This window comes from Magallana gigas, chromosome 9 (genome assembly GCF_963853765.1).
Source record: "Magallana gigas chromosome 9, xbMagGiga1.1, whole genome shotgun sequence".
NCBI classification, from domain to species: Eukaryota; Metazoa; Mollusca; class Bivalvia; order Ostreida; family Ostreidae; genus Magallana; species Magallana gigas.
The window spans coordinates 48,325,736-48,335,018 of NC_088861.1; the positions used below are offsets into that span (position 1 = coordinate 48,325,736).

The 9,283-nt window shown below is 39.9% G+C and overlaps 1 protein-coding gene across 2 annotated transcripts; it reads right to left on the reverse strand.

Moving 5' to 3' along the window:
• Window positions 1-1,881: 1,881 nt before the first annotated feature.
• LOC105342724 (uncharacterized) lies at window positions 1,882-9,054 on the reverse strand. 2 transcript variants are annotated; one of them, XR_010709464.1, is made up of 3 exons: window positions 8,911-9,054; window positions 2,444-8,469; window positions 1,882-2,002 (listed from the first exon to the last, which is right to left on the reverse strand). XR_010709464.1 is itself a non-coding variant. In XM_066071789.1 (2 exons), the coding sequence occupies exon 2, from the start codon at window positions 8,319-8,321 to the stop codon at window positions 2,685-2,687; it is 5,637 nt and encodes a 1,878-aa protein (XP_065927861.1). In that variant the 5' UTR covers window positions 8,322-8,469; window positions 8,911-9,054; the 3' UTR covers window positions 2,041-2,684. The 2 variants fall into 2 exon arrangements, 1 of the variants encoding a protein (XP_065927861.1); XM_066071789.1 differs by lacking the exon at window positions 1,882-2,002 and having other exon boundaries at window positions 2,041-8,469.
• Between the last annotated feature and the right edge of the window lie 229 nt (window positions 9,055-9,283).

Consider the following 9,283-nt stretch of genomic DNA (forward strand, 5'->3'; position numbering starts at 1 on the left):
GTACAGCGATGTTACAACACAGCGTGTACAGCGATGTTACAACACAGCATGTACAGCGATGTTACAACACAGCGTGTACAGCGATGTTACAACACAGCGTCTACAGCGATGTTACAACACAGCGTGTACAGCGATGTTACAACACAGCGTGTACAGCGATGTTACAACACAGCGAGCACAGCGATGTTACAACACAGCATGTACAGCGATGTTACAACACAGCATGTACAGCGATGTTACAACACATGCAGCATATACAGCGATGTTACAACACAGCATGTACTGCGAAATATACTGTAAACCATTTTTGGGAACTCTTCTATGCACTTACTCGGGCAAAGCGAATGTGAAACAGTGATTGGACCTAAGCACAAATCAATACCGCTGACAACACTATGTTCTTGAAAATAATCGATAAATTCGATGCTATGTATTCTGAAGCATTCTTTTTCAAGAAAACTTATTTATTAATACCATGAAAATAATAATTAAGATTTTAAATTGTACAAACAATTTAGATATTTTTAAAAGTCGTATGTATTCCTACGCTAGAGTTCAATGTAGTCTCGTTCAACCAGACGCTTGGCTGTCTCCGTTAATATCCGACAAAACAGAGTCTCTCTTGCTTGTCGGAGATAAACGGAGACAGCCGAGCGTTTAGTTCAATCTTGCCTGGATCCATACAAATTCTCAGAAATATTTCGATTACTGATACTACTTGCCATGCAAAATCACATATCGTTGATTGTGAATAAATGATACCCGCTTAAGATGCAATTACGGAAAAATCTATGTATACTAAATGATAGACCATTGTCTAGAGAATATATAACCTCTTTTGTTTTTAGTGTGTTTTACCTGACAGGTGAGATATTTACCTTTAAAAATTAATATCCCATCGGAAAATGATGGTTCCCATAGGAGAAATGATTCTCCTACAGGAAATATTGACAATCCTATAGGATTTTTAAAAAGTCCCATAGGAATTATATTTCCTATAGGAGAATGGTGTTTCCTGTAGGAATTTGATTCAGACATGTAGTTTTCCTATAGGATATTAAGTTTTCCTATCGGATTTTATCGAATCCTACCGGAATTGAAATTCCTATAGGAAGTTCTTGTATTCCAATAGGAAATTTCAAATTACCTATAGGAATGTTGTTTTTCCTACAGGAATTTTTTTTTCCTATAGGAATTTTTTTTGAAAGGTAAATATCTCACCTGACAAGTGAGGTACAATGATAACAAAGGTGGTTGTTAACTCTTTAAGCAATGGTCTATCATATAGCATATTTTAATTTTTCGATATATGCAGCTTAAGCGGGTGCAAAAATGCCACCTTGGCACTGGCATAATTATCCGGCACAGTGTTATCGATAAAATCAACTCCCGTCAGTACTTCAGTACTTTGATTTTTACGTGAGAGAGAAAAGTTCGCGAAATTATGCATCGCAAATTTTTCTCCCCTCGAACCAGTCCTTGTACGTAGCAATCCGGGTCTGGGTAAGACTTGGTCCCAAAAACTAGTTGCCGCGAACCAGTTTATCCATAGGAACTCGGGGAATAAAGTCGTTGCAAATCAATAAGAGTTTGTTCGGATGTGAAGAATATAATAATTATATAGGTACTGTGGGGATTTAATAGTGGCGGCAAAAAAGAATAACAATTGCCGATTCCTGTCTTTACTTTAAATGCATTTTCTTTTCAAAAGCAGAGTGTTCGAATCAATTTGTAAAATGGGTTATTTTTGTTGCAATAAATAAATGCATTGTAACATAGTCTTTGTTTATTGTAAACATACATGTACATTCTCAATGGTTTAAATACAATTTTATATAAACAACTTTCCACTCACGTTCTAAAAAAATATTTACACATAGTATATGTTCTGTCGCGTAAGGACGCCCTGGTCCGGTCTTGCACAGAATGTTTAACCTCTTACAAGTACATTAACAACAACTCCCAGGAAGATTGTCAATGTGTATTTGGATTTGGTAAAAGACTGAAATATAAACAAAGGATACAATGAAACACTTTGAATTTCATACAAAATAAAATTTACACACCGTTATTAAGTGATGCTAATATATAGTTATCGATAATAACACTATACATAAAGCTTATGACACTTATGGGCTTCCATAGAAATAAAATTTTGCAGCATAACATTTGGAAATATAGTTAACCACAAATATTAGCTCAAATCTATCAGAAAACATTCAAGATAACTTGTAAAACTATCAATATAAAGTTTAGCAAATAATTCACAGAAAGTTGTTCAAATCAAAACAAGCCTATGTTTACATTTGTTGCAGACGACAACACTCCAATAAGAAAGCTTCAATTATTACACATAAAACTGATTATGGCTACTGTAAAAGCTATAAACATGTTGAAATCATCTTTTTAAAGAATAATAAACAAGTTTTAAATCATTACTTACTCTGTGGTAGGCTAAACTTAGCGAAAAATACAGAGCGCGGTGTTCAACCGCATAAACAAATGGCGGGCTTCGTATGACAATTTTACCGAAAAACACAAGAGAGTTCTAAAATGAAAAATCAATAATTAAAGAAAGATAACTCTAACATTGGACAGAACACTCCCCGCTTGATGACAACGTCATCACTATATATTTACATTACTTAGACAATAGACTCATAGTCTATATAGGCATTGACATATTAACATGGTAGCAATAGAACAAGTTCAGCAGTTGGACGGGTGTATAAGGTTGAGCGTCCATCTCTTACTATGCGCACTTCACACTTGCGAATTAGACCGTCTGAAGATGGGAAAGCTTTATGAATAATTCCTAACGGCCAATCATTTCTTGCTGTCTGTTTGTCTCTCACTAAAACAACATCACCTTCGCACAAGTTTCTTTTAGGTTCATGCCATTTTTTCCTCTGTTGAAGTGTCTGTAAATACTCTGCTTTCCAGCGGTGCCAAAACATGTCAGCCAGGGCTTGTACTCGTTTCCACTCCTTACGGAAAAGGTCTTTACTATCGGAAGTTTCTGCAACAGAGGTAATTTGCTGAGGCTTCTGAGTGAGCAGCAACGATGGCGACAATGGCACAGGGTTTTCTGCATCTGTGGTGAGAGGAACTAGTGGTCTTGCGTTCATGATGGCAGACACTTCAGCGAGAAAGGTTGATAGAAGTTCATGAGTCAGACCTGTCCCAGGAACATCTGTTAGAAGAGAGTCCAAGATCCTTCTTGAAATTCCAATAACCCTCTCCCAGACCCCACCCATGTGGGATGCATGAGGTGGGTTAAACAGCCAAGTACATCCTTGGGAGTACAAAAATCGTTTCACACTGCTGTCTTCTACATTGATGGCATTGATGCCAAGGTTGTCTGTTGACCCGACAAAGTTTGTCCCTCGGTCTGATCTGAAAAGTTTGACCTGACCCCTGATTGCCATAAATCTCCTCAAGGCATTGATAAAGGCTGAAGAACTTAGCTCTTCCACTACCTCTATGTGAACTGCACGAATAGTTAGGCACGTGAACATCACTGCCCATCTTTTGCTGCATGCTTGACCTCCACGTGTCTTCCTTGTTACAATTTGCCATGGGCCAAAACAATCTACCCCAACATTGGTAAATGGCGGCCCGGTTTCCAGTCTGTCCGAAGGAAGGTCAGCCATCTTTTGACTGCCAAGGTTTCCTCTAAGTTTCCGACATTTAACGCACTTGTAGATTACAGAGGACACTAATGACTTTGCTCCTGTTATCCAGAACCCTGCCGAACGAATGGACCCTTCTGTGATGTGTCGGCCCTGGTGTTTTATCTGCTCGTGATAATGACGGACGATAAGTATGGCAATGTGGTGACGTCCAGGAACAAGGATAGGATGTTTTTCTGGTTCTGTCAAACTTGAGTGTTTCAGTCTGCCTCCAACACGCAAGAGACCATCAATACCAATAAAAGGTGACAATTTGGATATTGAGCTGGACTTTGGTAGACATTTCCCTGCTTGGAGACACTGAATTTCATTCTGATAGGCTTCTTGTTGAACTTCAACAAGCAGATGTTTCTGTGCTGCTTCAAAGGCATCTATTGTCTTCCACTTGGAACATACGTGCCATCCTGAACAATCTGCGCCATTAACCGATTGAGCTATGTGTTGTAGGTGAGCGATAGTTTCAACAAGTTTTCTCCAGTTAGAAAATCTACTAAACCGGTGAGTTCCAAGCTGGTCATAAGGTGAATCCATCATGCTGGTTTTTAGGACAACTATTTCAGCTCTGACTTCTTTGTCCTCATCTGTGTTCTGTAACTCATGCGCATCCTGTGTAGAAACATGTTCGTTCAGGAGAAAGGCTGGTCCTACTAACCAAGGATTGTCCTGCATTTTACTAGCTGCTACAGAGCGTGTTGCCTGGTCTGCTGGATTATGATTTGTCGACACAAAGCGCCACTGTTGAGGTCGGGTGGAAGCTCTTATCCTCTCAACTCGATTGGCTACATATGTGTAAAATCTTCTAGTGTCATTTTGAATGTAACCCAGAACCACTTTGCTGTCACTGTAGAATGTAAAGTCCTTAATGTGAAGATCTAGGTGAGTAGCAATGGATTCTGCTATTTCCACCGCAAGTACTGCACCACAAAGTTCCAACCTGGGGATGGTGTGACCATGCTTTGGTGCAACCTTTGACTTCCCTAAGATGAAACCCATTTCCATGTTTCCATTTTCTCCCTGATATACAAGATATCCAACAGCGGCTACTGCTCGTTCGGATGCATCTGAGAAGATATGTACGGATTTGTTGCGTGCACTTGTCCACGACACAGAAAGGTAAGTGCGAGGGATACTTAAACCATGTAGATCTTTCAAAGAGTTGACCCAACATTCCCATGTTGCTGAGTACTTTAAAGGTAGGGGTTCATCCCAGTCACTGGTACATCCTACTAACTGGCGCATGAGTAACTTCCCGTCAATAATGACTGGTGCTAAGAATCCTAAGGGATCAAATATGGAGTTGATTGTTGAAAGCACTCCTCGTCTTGTGAATTGCTGTTCTTCAGTTGAGATGCGGAACAAAAAGGCATCGGACTCCAGGTTCCAAGAAACACCAAGAGTATGTTGGACCGGTAGAATTTCATTGCCAAACTCCAGGTCCTTTAAATCTTTTGACAGGTCCTCAGGAGCAAAAGCTTGCATCACTTCATCTCGGTTTGAAGCTATCTTGTGAAGTCTCAAATTTCCTTCAACTTTAAGTGCTTTCTGTGTTCTCTGAAGCAGGTCTATGGCTTGTTCAACTGTAGGTAGTGATTTGAGTCCATCGTCGACATAGAAGTCTTTACACACAAAGTCGCTGACATCAGAACCAAGACAACTGTGATTTACTGCAAGTCTAAGGCCATATGTAGCTATCGCCGGAGAGGCTGTGTTACCAAAAACATGTACGCACATGCGATATTCAACAAGAGGTTTGTGAAAATCGTTTCCTTCATGCCAGAAAAATCTAAGGTAATTGCGATGTTCCTCGTTGACTTTAAAACAATAAAACATCTGCTCTATGTCAGCGACAATGGCTACTGGTTCCTGTCTGAAGCGAAGTAACACACCTAGGAGGCTGTTTGTTAGGTCTGGACCTGAACATAATACATCGTTCAAGGAGATGCCATTATGCTTCACAGCTGAGTCGAATACGACACGTACTTGATCTTTTTTCCTTGGGTGGTAAACACCAAAGATCGGCAAAAACCAGCATTCTTCTCCTTCTGTACGGGATGGCGCTTTTTCAGCATGGCCTCTTTGAAACATCTTTTCCATAAATGCTAAAAACTGCTCTTTCTTCAAGGGATTCTTTTCCAAGCTTCTGTCTAAACTCTCAGCTCTTTTCAATGCTGAATCATAGTTGTTCTGCAGCTTTTGACGATTTGGCTTAAATGGCAGTGGTGCGGTCCAAAAGCCATCTTTGTCCTTTTTGAACTCAGAACTCATAGTCTCTAAGAATGCTCTGTCATTTGCAGACAAGCCAGGTTTTTCATCGTCTTCCGTTCTCCTGAACAAGTTGTCCATGTGTGGTTCATAAATGGAGTTTTTCTCAGACAGTAGAATGTCTTGTTTTTCACATAATCGAAATTGATTTCGGCAAGGGTTTAGCACAGTACCACGTCCATCATCAAGAATGTTAGTTTTTGTGACGTTGATCTCTTCTGGCAAGTGAGAACTACCTAAACAGGTTTCACCTATGATGGCCCATCCTAATGGGAGTTTCTGTGCGTAGGGGGTATTAGCTGGTCCAATACGTTGGTCCAGAACATGGTGAGCTTGAATGACATCTCTTCCAATCAATAGCATGATTTGCGCACTATCATCCAGGGGTGGAATGTACTGGGCAATGTCAAGTAGATGAGCGTAGTTCTGAGCTACCTCCTGTGTTGGAATTTCCTCACGATTGTTAGGAAGATGGCTGCATTCAGTGACAGCAGGAAGTTGAAGTCTGACATTCTGATCCATCGATTCCACTACAACGCCATAGGCTCTCCTCCCAGCAGCTCGTTCCTTTCCTGCGCATGAGGTAAGTATATATTCCACATCCTGTCCTTCAATTCCGAGTGAATCAAAGAATTGTGAACTGGCTAAAGTACGATTACTTTGATCATCTAGCATGATGTATGCACGCACACGATTGTCAGGACGGTCTTGCAGATGTACATCGGCTAACAGAATTTTAGCACAAGATTTCCCAGGAAATCTACCACATATCTGAGTGCACTTTGAAGTAATGTCAATTGGAGCCTCCCCGCTGTGAGCTAATGCAGCTGTATGAAGTACTGATGGCGTATCGATATGTAAGGCTGTAGGATGACTGCTACTGTTGCATTCTTTGCATGACACTATCTCCTTACAGTCTTTCTTGATATGAGTGGTTGAGGCACAACATCGAAAACATATTCTCTTTTCTCTTAAGAATTTCATTCTTTCCTGAATACTCTTTGATCTAAAGGCTCTGCACTTATTCAGAGGATGGTCAGTATTGTGTATCGGACACTTTCCAGGTACAGAAATATCTTCAGTTCTACTTGCTGTGCTCTGAACTTCATGATGAGTGTTAGTTTTCTTCACAACAACAGAGTTTTTCTGAACATAGTTCGACACATTTGTATCCTTCCTGATGAATGTTGTTTCATAGAGAAAACTTGGGTTATTCCTGATGCGACTTTGTTCTCGTAGAAATTCAGCGAAGTGGGTGAACGGTGGATATGCTGTATGATGTTCGTTCATGTATCTAATCGCTGAGGATGTCCATTTTTCCTGGAGATTGTGCGGCAATTTATTTACGATGGGGTTCACACCAGTTGAAGAGTCATAATGACCAAGCAGCGATTTCATTCGTTCATCACTCTTAATGGACTCAATTTCTGAAACTAAGTCTGACAGTTCATAGAGTTTCTTTGAATCCTTTGCAGTTAGCTTTGGGAATGTCTCCAGTCTTCTCTTTAATGACGACTCTATCATTTCTGCACAACCGAATCGTTCCTCTAGTCTCTCCCATGCTCTCTGTAGACCTCGTAATGGGTCAGCAATGTTTGCCGACTTTATGCTTAAAACATGTCTCTTAGACTCTGGTCCACTCCACTTTAACAGAAAGTCAAGCTCTTCAATAGGGGAAACATCTAGTTCACTCATCACTGTCTTGAATGATACTTTCCAAGTCATGTAGCTTTCCGGTCGATCATCAAAGGCTGAGAGTCGAGAAAGCAGTAAGTCCTTCTTCAGGAGATAACGTGTGAAATCACCTGTGACAGAGTTGTTTGGTGTGAAGGAGGAAGCTTCTGGGTTTAACTTTCTGATAGGTTCCGCTAAAGGAGGTACACAATATCTGTCATTTTCACTCTTTACATTTGAATCATATGTATCCTGAATATGGGGTGTGTTGGTAGAACACGTTCTTGCACAATTATCTTCTTCGACATAGGCTTTTGTTCTAATAAAAGGATCTGCAGGTTCTGTATCTGGAAGCAAACTCCTTGCAAGTTGAGATTCTTGATCGAGAGCATCGAGAGCATTTGCCTCCGCTTCAAGTGCTGCTGTTTCTCGTTGATGTGCGAGTAGCTCTAAATTTACTGAAAGTTCAGCTTTTTCGCGTTTCACTTTGGCTTCGTCAAGGGCGATCTGTTGATCCAATACCGCTTGTTTCCTTTTCAAGTCAGATTCCATCTCAGTAAATCTGAGTCGTGCTTTGGCCGCTTCTAGCTTGGCTTTGGCTTGAGCGATAAGCGAGCTCATATCGCTTCTTGAGGATGAATGTTTGGAATTCCGTGAGGAAGTTGAGGCACTGTCGTTTTCCTTATCTCCCATAGCTGATTGCCTGAGTACAAGATCTTTTACTGTTCTGTCGCGTAAGGACGCCCTGGTCCGGTCTTGCACAGAATGTTTAACCTCTTACAAGTACATTAACAACAACTCCCAGGAAGATTGTCAATGTGTATTTGGATTTGGTAAAAGACTGAAATATAAACAAAGGATACAATGAAACACTTTGAATTTCATACAAAATAAAATTTACACACCGTTATTAAGTGATGCTAATATATAGTTATCAATAATAACACTATACATAAAGCTTATGACACTTATGGGCTTCCATAGAAATAAAATTTTGCAGCATAACATTTGGAAATATAGTTAACCACAAATATTAGCTCAAATCTATCAGAAAACATTCAAGATAACTTGTAAAACTATCAATATAAAGTTTAGCAAATAATTCACAGAAAGTTGTTCAAATCAAAACAAGCCTATGTTTACATTTGTTGCAGACGACAACACTCCAATAAGAAAGCTTCAATTATTACACATAAAACTGATTATGGCTACTGTAAAAGCTATAAACATGTTGAAATCATCTTTTTAAAGAATAATAAACAAGTTTTAAATCATTACTTACTCTGTGGTAGGCTAAACTTAGCGAAAAATACAGAGCGCGGTGTTCAACCGCATAAACAAATGGCGGGCTTCGTATGACAATTTTACCGAAAAACACAAGAGAGTTCTAAAATGAAAAATCAATAATTAAAGAAAGATAACTCTAACATTGGACAGAACAGTATATTTTATTTTCTACACCCTGCCTGTACTAAACACAGTCACTAAGAGATTGTCAATCTTTGGTGTCTACACATGCATGAACCCCATGGACGCCATATACGAATTGAATCTGTATCAATGTAGCGGAGGAACTGTCCGTCCTGATCCAGAATGTGGATACCGTGGTTGTCAATGTCTACTGCAATGTCAGGTCGATCCGACCCTGACTGTCT

Excerpts from the sequence above, each read along its gene's own strand:
- LOC105342724 (XM_066071789.1), bottom strand. The coding sequence starts at position 8,321 with ATGGGAGATAAGGAAAACGACAGTGCCTCAACTTCCTCACGGAATTCC.